This window comes from Rattus norvegicus, chromosome 10 (genome assembly GCF_036323735.1).
Source record: "Rattus norvegicus strain BN/NHsdMcwi chromosome 10, GRCr8, whole genome shotgun sequence".
Lineage (NCBI taxonomy): Eukaryota > Metazoa > Chordata > Mammalia > Rodentia > Muridae > Rattus > Rattus norvegicus.
In genome coordinates this window covers 93,118,279-93,132,845 of record NC_086028.1, presented here as the reverse complement: position 1 = coordinate 93,132,845, position 14,567 = coordinate 93,118,279, and the positions used below count along the sequence as shown (strand labels likewise).

The window sequence follows — 14,567 nt, the reverse complement described above, 5'->3', positions numbered from 1 at the left end:
CCAAAAAAAAAAAAAAAAAGAGTTATTTTTTTAAATCATAAATTCAATTTTAGCGGCTATCTGATCACTCCTATGACACTATGACATTTATTTCACTGTTGGTGAGTTTTGGAAAGTCTGTGGCCATCTTACCTACGCTGTTGAAGACTGTTTGCAAGCCTCCTAGTACCATCCTTTCAGAGACACCTCGTCTGTGGTGGCATCCTTCCTTTTGTTCCTGGTATGGCCAGGCTATTTCCTCTTGTCCGTCTTGGGGGCTGAGTATTTGTCACAGACTGAAGCTCAGGAGTTGAGAGAAGGGGGCACTCAGGAGGGCAGACATGGCTAAACGCATGGGTCAGGCTCGCTGCTTTCCAAGGGGAAGAGAGTGCCACTGTGCACCTGTCCCTCCTGGAGCAGCTGCTGCAGCCTAGAGAAGGACACCTAGGGAGTCCGTGATTAGCAGGTGGGTGAGGGACTCCTTCCCCTCCATGTCTCCCATAATTTTCCATCTTTCTATCCTGCCTCAATTCTCCTCGAGACTCTGGATTCTCAGTCTTAGGGTCTCAGAAGGCTAACACTCCATTTTCTACAATTAAGCAGTCATTGGCCCTATCTACTCAAGGACCAAAAGTCCAGTCTGTCTACACTAACACGATACAGTTTGAGCACAGGCACCGGAATATCATCAAGTGAGTCAACAATGCTTCAGACAGATTCCAAACAAGACCCCAAGATATCAGCATTTGGGGAGACAAAAGTGAGGCATAGCTTCCCACTGGAAATGCCTGAGGAGTCCCCCAGACCTTTACGGCCTTCAACTCATGGATTCACGGGACTCAAAGCAGAAAGAATTTCGGCACTAACCAGCGGCACGCATGAGGGTCAGTAATGACATCTAGATATTCAGCAGGCAGAGGGAGAGAGAAAGAGGAGCGTGCAGAAGAAGTTAGGCCCTCACTAATCTTGCTAAATGCTATTTGCATTCCCTTTACAGAGGACCAACTGTGGGTTTCACGGACTCTTTCTTCTCTAATGTTCTCTGCAATACTGAATCTCTTCATCAGTCTCGTTTCCTGGAGTCTATCTCGCTCTTCCTTTTACGATTTCTTAAGGTGGTGGCCTAGGGCTCTCATCTGACATCTTGTCTCTTTTCTACTTTAAGCACTTCACATTCCCTCCGATGCTGCTGTGACAGCAGTCCATGAGCTCAGACGTGCCGCCTGCTTACTTTCTAACACACAATAAGCCATTGATCTGCATTATGCACAGACATCTGGAAAACAGGAACCAGAATGGGATTCTTAAAAGATTAGGGTCCAGATACAGAATGAGATATCAAACAGTGTAACTACAATACGCTGGAAATTCAAATACGTAATGATGCTTGATTCATAATGATATTCAAAGTAAAAACAAGAAAAAGGCCTCAACAGCCATCCTTGAATCCTGCTTGTATACTGGATACTAGCCTAAAAATGAATACAGGACAATAAATTATTTATCTGCCTTTCCCATATAGACTGTATTTTAGTATTTAGTATTTTATCATCCTCAATGTCCTTCTTCATATAAGAAAAGTAAACACAGAAGAAAAAAATCAAAACTTTTAAAATACTATTTGGCATCTCTAATGAAACAAAAGACTAAAGCCACAGCCATCAACAGCACCAGCCAGGAAAGTTGTTGGGAAATACTACAAGCACTGGGGCAGACTGGCTGGTACCTGGTGCCTCACCTCAGCCAACAAGTTACCATCCCAGTGTGGGAAACTACCCATCGTGTACACTTCCTTCCACTTGCACATGAATACGCACACTCTCTGAAAACAAATCGTATTCTATTTGGCTTGGTAATTTCTCATTAACATGAGAGAGACAGAGGCTGAAGAAACGCCTCAGCGGTTTGGAACACGAAAGGCTCTTGCAAAGGACCTGGGCTGAGTTCCCAGTACCCACATGGTGGCTGGCAACCACCATGACTCTTTTCCAAGGCATCTGGCAGTCTCTTCTGGTCTCGTGGGCACCAGGCATGCACACTTACATGCATGCGAGCAAAACGCCATGGACATAAAATAAAAATAAATAAATCTTTTTTAAAAAGTCATAGATGTCTTTCTGTATCATGAAAACTCTTAGAATCTCATATTTAACAACTGATTATTTATTTAAATGAATCTTTTCATTTTCTCACTGTTTGAAGAAGAAACTTCCAACTGTGGAGCTCTCTCATGCTCCACTAACATTTTAATTTAAATCCCCACGAGGTTTTATCATCTTACATTTGAAGTAGCATACCTACGGTTTGGTACAAAGATATCTAAAAAAGAAAGCAGGATGAAGGGATTACAGTGTGACAGACAAGGGCTGAAGCAAGTGAAAACTGATGCCCAAAAGTGCTTTTTCAAAGTAGTAACTTAGTTTTATTACAAATATAAGCCAAAATAAAACAACAAACCCTAGTGGTATTCATGGACTAAGTATTGCAATTGTAGACTCAGAACAAAGGTCTGTGGGGAATGGTCTGCATGGAAGGTGAGGGCCTGCATTCTATGTCCAAGGCCTGGGCACAATGGTCAGCACAGGGCAGGGCTGTGGGGTGAGTAAAATAATCCTGAATAATTGCTTCAATTTCTTTCTTAGTGATGAAAAAGCTTCCAGCCACTGAGCCAATGTAAAATGCAATAGAGAGAAATAGACTTGAAAAAGAAGAAATTCCCCCAAGTAGAGAACATAAGCACTTTAAAATATGACAGGAGAAAGTGAGACGTGGAGAATTCTAGACATCCAGCACCTTACTAACAGAAGTCTCACAAGGAAAGATGGAGAAAGATTGGGATGAAGATTACCAAAGGAAGAGAGGACTTCAGGTGGCTGAGGGTCGTCTGTGACCTGGGATGCTGTGTCTCCATGCCCTTCAGGAAGGCTCACATAAAGAGAAGCACCTTGTGAGGAACCCCTCTCAGGAAAGGACACTTGGGAGATTGCCAACAGTCTTTTCCTCCACCCAAACAGTGAGTCATGGAGGAGACACGAAAACCAAAACAACACTACAGCTAAGAGAAATCTGTCTGCATCACTGTGGCATTCTGGGCTGCTTCAACTTCTCGACTCATTTTCAGTGGGGACAGTTGGTCTATGAAGACACCTCCTACAAGGAAATGACAGAGCCGGTTTGAGCCAAATATAAACCAGTTCAGAAGACCCTTCAACTGGGAACAGCTTTCTCTCTGGAGGATCAAAATGACCACAACTAAGGTTTTCAGCTTTTCAAAAGAAGAGCATCAGAGAACTTTCGCTCAGCTCTTAGAGAGTACTGGGAAATGAATTGCTTATTGTTAATTCCTGAGATTTGAGGGCTCAGAGTTAGTCGTCTGAAAATCCAAACATTCAGCAGCTAGAATGAGATGGATTTCCAGAATGGAAGAATTGCTTCTTCCACCCCCACAAAAAGGGAAAAATTTAGATGGCTAAAAATGTAACTCTTTGTCCCAAAAATATGTGCTCCCCGCAGCATCCGGCTCTGAGAGCTGGAGTCATTCCTTGCTCCCTACACTTTCCTGCTAAGCACACATTTCCACTTCATTAATGCTGACCCCAGACAGGATCAACATTTCTGTGCCTCAGTCTCCTTTAAAAATAAGTGCCCAGGAGCTGTTGAGATGGCTCAGTGGGTAAGTTGTCCTCCCACCTCCTACTTCACACACACACACACACACACACACACACACACACACACACACACACACACACACAAATAAAACACGTGTAATTTAAAATATTAGGAAAATAATGAGTTGCCAGGTCTGTTGGAACAAGTCTGTTATCCCAGTTATTCAGGAGGCTGAGGCAGGAGGATGGAAAGTTCAAGTCCAACTTGGCTATAGACACCAAGCCCCAGGCTGGCCTGTGATACAGTGAGACTCTGTCTTGAAGTGAAAACAAACAGAGCTGGGATGGAGCTCAGGGAGCAGCTCTTGGTCTGGTACACATGAGGATCCAGCTTCAATCCCTAATACTCGATAACGACAACGATAAACAAGGAGTTAAAGGAAGTGCTCCCAGAGACAGAGCGGTGGCTCCGTGGGGAGGAGCACTTATAGCTCATCCAGAGAACAGGGTTCAGTTCCCAGCATCCACACTGCAGCTCACAACTGTCCACAGCTCCAGTTACAGGGAGCCAATGTCCTCTTCTGGCTTCCTTGGGCACCAGACACACACATGTTGCACATACATAATCACAGGCAACCACTCACAAACACAAAATAAAATCTTTTTTAAAAATTCTCCGAGGTGGAACTATGACATCATTATGTCACCAAACATATGGTTTTACTTTAAATTTGTACTGTTAGTATTTCTTTATAAATAGTAAGCTGTAATACTAACATTTCAAAAACATGAATGTATGAACTATAGTTAATATAGGAACTCTACGTAAGAAAGTTACTAAATTTGTGTACAAATTTGTATTAATATAGTTGTCAATTTAAGTAAAATTCCTAGCTTGCTCGCTACTCTAAGACATAGCTGCAATGTTAAGGTTAGCAAATCTTTTCATACGAATGCATTTAAATAAACAACTGGGGGAAAGGTTAGCATATTATGAAAACTTCTATATTTATAATTATGCTCCCAAGGCCAATCACTAAGGTAAAACTAAGTGCTCTAATGGGAATCTCAACTCATATTATGGTGTTGGGAACTTTAAGTAAAGCCCAATGGCTCATCTCAGTGATTACCTTTGACAAATTGGAACGAAGAGTGGTCTAGCTTACTGATCTGTTGATCACTGTTCCTTGTTCTAGGAGGTTTACTAGCCAAGAAGACAACAATATTTCCAACTGGTTCCACAACACAAATCACAAGCCATCAATATGTACATCGACAGTGAGAAGAAGCGAGCTCTCCCAGCCCTTGGTCAGGATGATAGCCTTCCCGCAGGACACTTGGCTCCAAGGGGGACCCAGGAGCAAACACGGCCAGAGAACACAGTGAGATCTAAACTAATGAATGCGCAACCACAAGTGCTTAAGAGAAAAATGAAAATAAGCAAAGTTCAAAAGCCAGGATCTAAAACAAGAAGTGTTTCACAGCAGGGCCAGAGCAGAGGCGTCGTCAACTCTAACACTGACTGACTGACCACTGACCAGAATGGGCAGCCACCCACTCCCACCAGAACTGGAGAACTGAGCAGTCTTAAGCATGCTGAGCAAGTGCCTGACCACCAGCCAAACCCCTAGCAGGGATCCAATTCTCTCACGAGGCTTTTATGATAATATCTCACTGCAAACAAAAATGTGCAATTCCAGAAACCAGTTCTGACTGGTGCAGTGACAATCTGAAGAGCATTTTTCATTTTCTCCATTTATTTCTTTAATCAGACTATTTCAGACTGAAGAGCATCTGAGATGGAGGAGCGCGCTTTGTGCCAGTGTCAGCACTGCAAGTCTGTGGTAAACGGAAATTCTTAACTTGACAAATCTACGGCCACTTAAGGAGAATGAGGATTTGTCTTTCAGGATGAAATGCCTGGAAGGTATAATGGGAGAAGCTTGCATTCATAACAATGAACAGAGCTTGAGACAAAACAACAACCCAGGGAGCCAGAAATGACGACACTAGAGATTTTAAAGAGAAACACACAAAATGAACGGTAGGGAGCAGAGAGAGGGAGAACAATTAACACATAGGAGCTCAGACTGTTTCCTAAAGGAGCACCTCAAAGAATGTCAGTGATAAAATTCCTTCCAATTTAAGCTATAAGTTTGATATACTTCAAAGAGAAATCAAAAGTAGGCTTTAGAGGCATATACAGAAGAGAAAGAATTGACGATATTCTAAACTTCTAGTAGGAAACTCTCGAAATGGCCACCTCCTCTTCCTTCCACACATACAGAACAGGAAGAGGAAGAGGTCAGAAGCTTCATACTATCTCTAGGTTCACAGTGTTGGTTACAGCATTAAGCCTCGTCTGAATTGAGAGTGTCACTCTGGTACAGAACAGAGACTGAAGGAGAAAAATAAGCGCCAAGTCCAGAAAGTGACTTCACTACAGGATACCCTGGAGAGTCGCTTCTTCCTCAGAGGTGAGGCCATACAGTCATCATGCAAAATGAACATTTTCACAATATCAAAATCAGCCGTCCAAATCAATCATTCTGTGTACAGGTTTAGTAAGCCTGCACGAGTACATGTGCTCCGCGTGCTCGCAGGAGCCTGCAGAGACCAGAAGAGGGTGTCTGGTCCTCTGGGGCTCCACTTCTGGGCGCTGAGTACAGAACCCGGTCCTCTGCAAGAACAGTAAGTGCCCTTAACCACCAGCAGTGTCTCCAGCCTGGAAAACCAAAACTCGCCCTTGGAGGCCGGCCAGCTAATACTGGAGTTCTGCTGACTGCATTTGCTCTTCCCTGAAACGGGGGCACAGCGCAGTGCTATGTGAGCACTCTGTTGTTCCACAAGAACGCTCCGTCTAGCTAGTGGTGAGGTTCCAACTAGGAGTGAAGGGATGAAGACAGCTCTCCACTCGAGGGAAGCGTTATGCTAACATCTAAGCACTTTCATCGCATGAGATTAATCTGCCAAGGATTCTTGGAATAAAAGAATCCAACTGGGAAGAAAGCAACTTTCTCTGAATTGTTAAAGAAATTGCTTTAAATGGTTGGAAATAAACAGTATGAGCATATGTCATTCATTGTGAGAAATGCTTCATGCGAAATCACTTTGAATACAAAGAACTTACCCTAATACATTGAAAATGCCAAAAATCTACAATGTGGTAAAAATAATGCTTTCCTTGTCAAAGAATTTCTTCAATTGCTGCAGCTTAGTCATCGCTCGGGAACCCGGTGTAAGAAGAAATGACCAAGTGTTTTGCAAAGCAAATGAAGTCAGTGACAAGTGAAGACGCATATTTATATGCTCACAGTGACACAAAGAAACCAAACACTGAAAGCATCAGAGTACAAAGAACTTAAATTCCCAAATCATGGACCACTTAAAAAGATCAGTGATTAAAGTAGACGACTTCAGTGTGTGAAGTGCTCCCTGCAAAGCATAAGCTGTGAGGCCTGTGAGAGCTGCAACACGGCCCACACAACTGCCAGGAGTGCATCCAGCAAGAGAGGAGAGGGACCGGGAGAGCAGCTCAGTGCGACTCCTTAAAACAACAAACACTGCCAACTGTGGCAAACGGCCCTTTGCACTAAGAAACTAAAGCCTGTAGCTTCTATGAGAACATTGAGTCAAGAAAAACCAGAGAATTTCATAAAAACAACAAATTCTGTGGTAAGGGTCATATTCTCTGTTCTCCAGCTCTGTGGCAGCCCTGAATATCAGCCCTTTCAGCCAGGGGAAGCAGAAGAGGCCTCATTCTCACAGAACTGATTTGATTGACTCTCCTCACAGCTCACTGGAAGATTGTATCAGATCTGTTTACTGGCCGTGTGGCTCAAGTCTGTAATCCTGGAGCTCAAGTAGGACAATTACTGGTTCAAGGCCATTTTGAGCTCACACTGAGTCCCTGTTTCAAAGAAAGACATTTCATTCAGGTCCCTCAATTGCCGGGTATGGGGGTATATGCCTGCAATCCAAGTGTGGGAGGCCAAGATCAGAGGACTTGAATAGAAGACCAGTTTAGGCCACATACTGAGCCCTGTCTCAGACAAACACCTCTAACAATTAACTACCATTCCCTTTACACAGTCTGACTCTTAGTCCCTGTAAGCTAACTGGGAACAGCTAGACAGTTAACAGTCTACACAGTATACAGCTGGGAAACTTGTTTACTTATATGTATGCATGTTTTGCCTGCAGATGTCCAAAGAATCCAGAAGAAGTGCCAGCTCCCTTGAAACTAGAATTACATACAGAAGGTTATGAGTCACCACGTAGGTGCTGCGAAGTGCCCAGGTCTTCTGGAAGGGTACCCAGAGGTGTTCTGTGCTGAGCCTTCCAGCCCTATTTTGGAAACGTTAACCCCTGAAATCACTAAAAGTTCCACATCAGTGCAGCTGTGCATGAGCAGCTGAGAATCTTGTGGTGAAAGCTGCATCTATCTCCTGATGCCGTCTTAGCAGCCTTATGTTAACTGACAGAATGTTCTGGCATTTGGAAACTGGCCTGACTAGGTGCTTACGACTTCATAAATAACATTCAACTAAAAGCTCAGAATGATAGAGGAAGAACCAGCACTTGGAACTGACACTCACTGGAAAAAGCAGCACTAGTTAAAAAGTACTAGTTAGCAAGATCAACCTAATAAAAGATAAGCCACCAAGGTCTATCCATGCCCAGAGATTAGAAAGGCTACTATATAGAGTCCTCTGATGTAAAGCATGCCAAAACAGCGATAAAATATTTTTAAGAGGCTTCATGTTCAACAATACCACACACAAAAGCTGAAACAGCACAGAAAGATAAGTATTTTTCAGAAAGGATTATTTTTTAAAGATGCTCTGTCTGATGAAACCTCCTTTTATCAAGTGGGTAAATAGGATAAACAGGGGCAGCGTTTGCTCACAGACAGATAAGCCCAAGATAGAAGAGCATTGGATGTTTACCTCTTCTAGGCTGGGGAGCGAAGAAGAAGACACTGCTCGAGATGGCAGTGGGTGAAATGGCTCTTGACCAACAGCGTGTTGATGGTTCTGGATGTGTATAAAAGGGTTCTGTGGTGGCCGGGGAGGCAATGGAGGTAGGCCATAGGGAAAGCCCGGCCCTATTAAATGATTCTGCTGCAAGTTAGCAAAATTCCATGCTCCTTCCGGAGCCAGGTATTTCAGAGGGGGAGGGGCAAGGTGTTCAGATTGCAACGAATAAGGGGGGCCGAATAGCTGAGGTGGGAGGCGCTGTGGGAATGCTGGGCTGTTGGCTACTTCGATGTCTCTGCTGTTGTCATTAAAGTTAGCAAAGTGGCTACTGTGGTCTGTAGAGGAAGGGGGCGACGGGACTGCTGGTGGGCTTCGAGGCTGCACTTGTCTGTACTGCAGAAGTCTTGACTGAGGCGGTGGCATTTCAGCTAGCTCTCCAGTGTCACCTTGATCCCGATGGGACAGCTCTCTGAGTAAGTCTTGAAACCTACACAGAGACAGAGAATATGAGGGAAGGCAAAGGAGAATCCACACTACACCATGGAAAGCAGAGTCAACCATGTGTGTCATTTCTGCAAACCAAATCACAGGGCCTAATTAGGGATGGCATTAATTAATCCAAAACTAAGTACTAGCACCCAAGAGTGACTCAACTGGAGCTACTCAGGAAAGATGTCAATTACCTAATTGCTTTTTGGTATTCTGGGGGAGTGTTCTTTTTGGGGGTTCTTTTTTTTTAACTTTTGCATGAAAAGATCCATTCTTACCTCAACATGAAAACAGAAAGGGATAGGGAGATAGCTCAGCCGATATAGATGCTGGGCACCAAGTCTGACAATTCAAATAGAAAAACCAACTCCCCACAGGTTGTCCTCTGACCCGACACACACACACACACACACACACACACACACACACACACACACACACACACACATCAGTAAGAGGCTGGAGATATAGCTCATCAGTTAAAAACACCTGCACTCTTACAGAGGACCCCAATTCTGGTCTCAACACCCTTGTGGTAGCTTACAACCACCTGTAACTCAATTTTAGGGGATCCAATGCCCTACTCTGGCTTCCTCTGGTACCACACAAGCCACAGTACACAGACCATACACAAACACAAAACACTCACACACATGAAGTTTAAAAAAAAACAATCAAAATAAAAAACTGTACACAGTAACAGTGGGTATTATTCAGAGAGGATGAGGAAGCAGTTCATAGTCACATGATGCTGGCCACAAATACAGTTAGGCATGAACCCTGAGAACACCTACATCTCCAGAAGGTAGACATCTACCTACTAGATAGAAAGCTAATAATAAATTTATACTTTTTAAGTTTTAACTACAAATTTACTTCTGTTCTCATTCTTTTATTTACTAAGCAAACAAACAAACAATAAAACACCCATTCCTGGTGACAGTTTCTTTTGCATAACAGACAATAAAGCAAAAGCTAAAGTTGTAGATTCTTCAGGCCCAGATTTGTATGAGAGTGAGTTCTAAATTTTCCATATTTTAGAGTCAACGAAAAGAAATCTGTAGTAACCACCAACAAGGCCCACACCAGGGTTACTCAAGAGCATGCAGTTCGTGTTCAGGGCTGGACCCAGCCTCCTGGAATACCTTGAGAATGTTGTCTCTGTTTCATCGTCAGCCCTGCCGGCGACTTTCCACTCTGCTCTCACTGGTGGCTGGTGGAGGCTAATGGGAGTCTGGGGAAGATGGGCGAGGTGAGGATGGTGATGGTGTGAATACGGGATGCCACCCTGGCTCAGGTAGGCATGGTGCTCACTCCACTGCTGTAGCCGTGCCTGCTGCTGCCTCAGTGTCTCCAGAGCTACACTTCCATGCACTCGATCTGCAGAAGTGGGTGTGAAAGATGGTTTTTGTCCATTTGGAGCTTCAAGTTAATTTCTGCAAAGACTTTTACATCCAGATTTTCTCCACAAAGACAAAGAAATAGCTACAATTTTTAATTGGGTAAAAGTAATATCCCAAAGCCCAGAGCTTAGGTGCTGCCTCTCCCTCCTTGGTGATAGTATAAAGGATGTCAACTGGATACTTAGTATACACATAGATAGTGTAAAGGATGTCAACTGAATACTTAGTATACACATAGATAGTGTAAAGGATGTCAACTGGATACTTAGTATACACATAGATAGTGTAAAGGATGTCAACTGGATACTTAGTATACACATAGTGTAAAGGATGTCAACTGGATACTTAGTATACACATAGTGTAAAGGATGTTAACTGGATACTTAGTATACACACATGTACACAAATGACATGAAGCCGAATTTTATTATACTAATTGGTTGGGTTTTCTGGAGACATGAGTCAATCTTGGCCTAGACTAATACTGTATGTATAAGACATGCCATGTTCGACAAATAACTCAGGAACTCTTCAGATTTGACATCGAGATAGGCAAGCTTACCCAAAGCTTCTTCTATAGGCAATCCTGGAGAGCTCTCATCAACAAAGTTGTTCAAAGGTGATGCTAGGATGGGGCCAGGCTGTGTGATGGCTCTCAGTGGACTGTGGCCGTCGGACAGCCCAGGAGGCACCTGCTGCTCAGGACCCACAGCCTCTGCAGCAGGAGACTGTGGTCGATGAGCAACTGCATTATTGAAAAATGCATTGGTGGGCCCCGCCTGAAATGCAGGAGAGAGTTGAGGTGCTGGCTGTGGAGCCTGTGGAGGTGCCTGGTTCTGCTGCTGGACCACCTGATTTGGCTGGGGTGCCATCTGATTTGGCTGGGGTGCCATCTGATTTGGCTGGGGTGCCACCTGATTTGGCTGAGGTGTCATCTGATTTGGTTGTTCAGGCAAATTATTCTGCTGCTGATTTAATAAGGTGTGCTGCTGGGAAATGGGAAATGGTGGCCTGGGTAGCTGAGGAAGCGGATGAAAATGGCGGCTAGGGATTGCATACTGTGTATGTGGCGCAGGAAGAGGAAGATTTATGTGTCTTGGGTTGAGATTATCTTTTCGAGGAAATTTAGTATTGGAATAAACAACACCAGGACGGGATTCAGGACTTCTGTTCTGTGGATTTGATTCCAAATCAATCTGGAGGAGGGGGAAAAGAAAAGCATTTTTTAAACTGCAGAAACCCCAAGTTTGGTGGCTTTTCATCCTTTCCCAACCACATCCCACTTGGAGGTTATATAACAAGCTCTTTCAGTAGTGATGAGAATTGTAGGTGCAGACTCAGTTACCTTCTGACAATCAAATAAGAGAACATATTCTCATAAATTAAAAAGGATGACAGGAAACATGGCTTATTAAATTTGAGTCTACCATCTGAGCTGCTTCCATTTTATTAGAATGGCCAGTCTAATCCCTGCTACATGGTTTTCAATTTCACAGTTTCTCCCTTAGAAAGAGAACCATTAATTTCCTTCAGATATAAATCAATAAAATGTGCTCTATCCCACTGATTTTATGTTTTGATATATCAAATCTACTTCAAACAAATCAACATTAATAAAAACCATGGCTCTAGCAACTTTCAAGTGGAAGAACAGGTACCATGATGTCTTCATAGGACCATAATGGCAGCTGACTTCTGTCCTAGTTTGATATTATTTCTCTTTAATATTTGTGAAGGGCCTACTATGCACATTGTGCTTGATTCTGAAGATTGAAAAGCAACATTGACATGAAGTCTAAGCGTTCTTGTCCAGCTATTTCCAAAGACAGCTTGCTAACCCCTGGCCTAGAATCCAGCAGAGGTGCTATGCAGACAAATGAGACACTGAAGGGATGATGGGGAGTGTCATGTGAGATATAGGACTAAGAAACGTAAAGAAGGCTTCAGAAAAGCAATGGCTTCCATTGGAGCTGAACCCTCCAAAAGGACTGGATGCTCAAGGGAGAGAAGAATGCTTTCACAGACTGGGCTGATTAACCCAAGGCTGAGAGAACAGCTGTACAGCAGATATAAGGGTTCACATTTTCTCTTCAGAGTTAGAACTTCACTTCTTTATGTGGTGGTTTCCCACTCTTGATATCAATAATACTGACTGACTCAACACATCAAGTCTGGAAGTACCACCATTGAAAGGGTCTGAAGTTAAAGAGCATTGCTATCTTGAAATGTGAGTTTGACTATATGTGCTGTAAAAACCAAAAACAGTTCTAGCTGTTACACCACACCATCAACTGTTATGTGTCACCTTGTAAGTTTCAGTGCTAAAATGGTCAGTGAGAATTGCAGGGTGTTTGCTCTGCCAAAGTCTGTAAGCTAAACAGGATAACCAAGAAAATGGAGCTGATTGGGGGAGGAGCTTGGTTCCTGATTTGAGCTAGGAATACTGACCAAGGAATCTCACTTAGCTGCAATGCCAATCACATACTAATAGCAGCCACATCTCATCACCAACACGCCCAGGTTCTTAAGAATCCAGCCTGGCCTCCCTAAGCAGTTGTTGTACATGTTGTTCACTCCTCAGAATCTGACTGAGGGTCTTCATAAGTAAACATTTCCTCATACCACTCAGAATCTTGTAGATGAAGAACCTCCATTAGCCAGAGACACAACTCTCTCCAAAACAATGTTGATCTGTACACTCTGACCACAATCATGAGGCTATGGTTACAGGCCATGATTGTTTATTGCTAAGTTGCTGTTTTAATATGTCCCACACTTGTGACTTTGATATACACAGGAAGCTCATGACCATAATACTCTATGATCTTGAAATGGGGGTGAGGGTTGGAGGAGGCTACAGATAGACGCTCTCAATCATCAGTGTTTGAGAAGGGTGTGGAGAGATAAATACATGTCAGGACCCTGCAGTGGAAGTAGTAATAGCAGATGTAGCTGGAGGCAGCATGTTTCTAGGTGCTGGTTCTAGGTGCTATCAAAATTAGAATTAAGATAGCTAAGTGTCTATTGTGACACTGTCTTTAAATTTCTGATATAAATCTAACAAGGCTACCTGTTAGACATGTTTCATTTTCTTTATATCCTGATGCTTTACTTTGGGGCCCAGGAAACATGAAAAAAGTATTCCAAGCTCTATTTAGTTCCATGCCTTGGTATTAAGAGGCATATGACCAGATGGGAGCTGGGTGACAGTGGTAGATACTGCTGCTGCAGACCCTACTATTAGTTTACTTTACCTGCGGCACCCCTCTGGCTGCCTCCCTTACACTGCAGTTCCTGCTAACACCTGTCAGTCAGAGATGCTCTTGGGATACTTGTGACTGGAGACAGAACAGCTGCTCCAGCAGAAGACGAAGATCTAAATTAGAAGTCCTTATCAAGAAGTAGGCACTTAAAGACACAACTTAGATTAGTTGATGGCCATCAACCATAGACCTCAAAGAGAAGTGGGAACATACAGATCTCTGGGAAATCACAACTTGAGGACTCGGGTCATGAGGAGAGGTGAGATGGGAATGTCTTAAGACAGAAGGCCATGTAATGGAGAGTTTCAGGAAGAAGAAATGTCGTGTTAAAGAAAGTAATAGGAGTAAGACAGCCAAATGCTGGACACCCCAGAACTATGAGCTGTGTGAGACAGTTCATGGGGCTCACAGCCACAGTGAAGTGCAGAGAGCTAGGTCTAGCCTGTGCCAGCATAGAGAGAAACAAAAGAGGCACTAGGGGGGAAGGTCGAAGAATGCTTATCTATCTCTCTATCTCTCTATTCTCTATCTCTCTATCTCTATCTCTCTATCTCTCTATCTCTCTATCTCTCTATCTATCTATCTATCTATCTATCTATCTATCTATCTATCTATCTATCTATCTATCTATCTATGCCTTTGTGACACTGAGCATTGAACCAGGGTCTTGTATGTGTAAGGCCAACATCCACTACCACTAAGCTACAGCCACAGCAGAAAGAGTCTTCTGATAATCTGCGAGGCTAGAATACCTACACGGCAACCAGGGTGGGAAGGATCGGTGGGCAGAAGTGTACAGAGCAGAGAAGGGTGAGAACATGCAGTCATGAGGTGGCTGGAACA

The 14,567-nt window shown here is 43.4% G+C and overlaps 1 protein-coding gene across 17 annotated transcripts in view; it reads right to left on the bottom strand.

Moving 5' to 3' along the window:
• Positions 1-14,567, bottom strand: part of Helz (helicase with zinc finger) — a 165,830-nt gene that overhangs the window by 12,023 nt on the left and 139,240 nt on the right. For 16 of the 17 annotated variants that reach the window (XM_063268757.1, XM_039085638.2, XM_039085642.2 and 13 more), the window contains 3 exons: positions 11,024-11,657; positions 10,204-10,438; positions 8,540-9,056 (listed from right to left, as the gene is read on the bottom strand). In XM_063268757.1, the coding sequence (XP_063124827.1) occupies positions 8,540-9,056; positions 10,204-10,438; positions 11,024-11,657 (1,386 nt within the window). Of the gene's footprint in view, positions 1-132; positions 9,057-10,203; positions 10,439-11,023; positions 11,658-14,567 lie in introns of all 17 variants that reach the window. The other variant, XR_010055158.1, reaches the window with a different exon arrangement.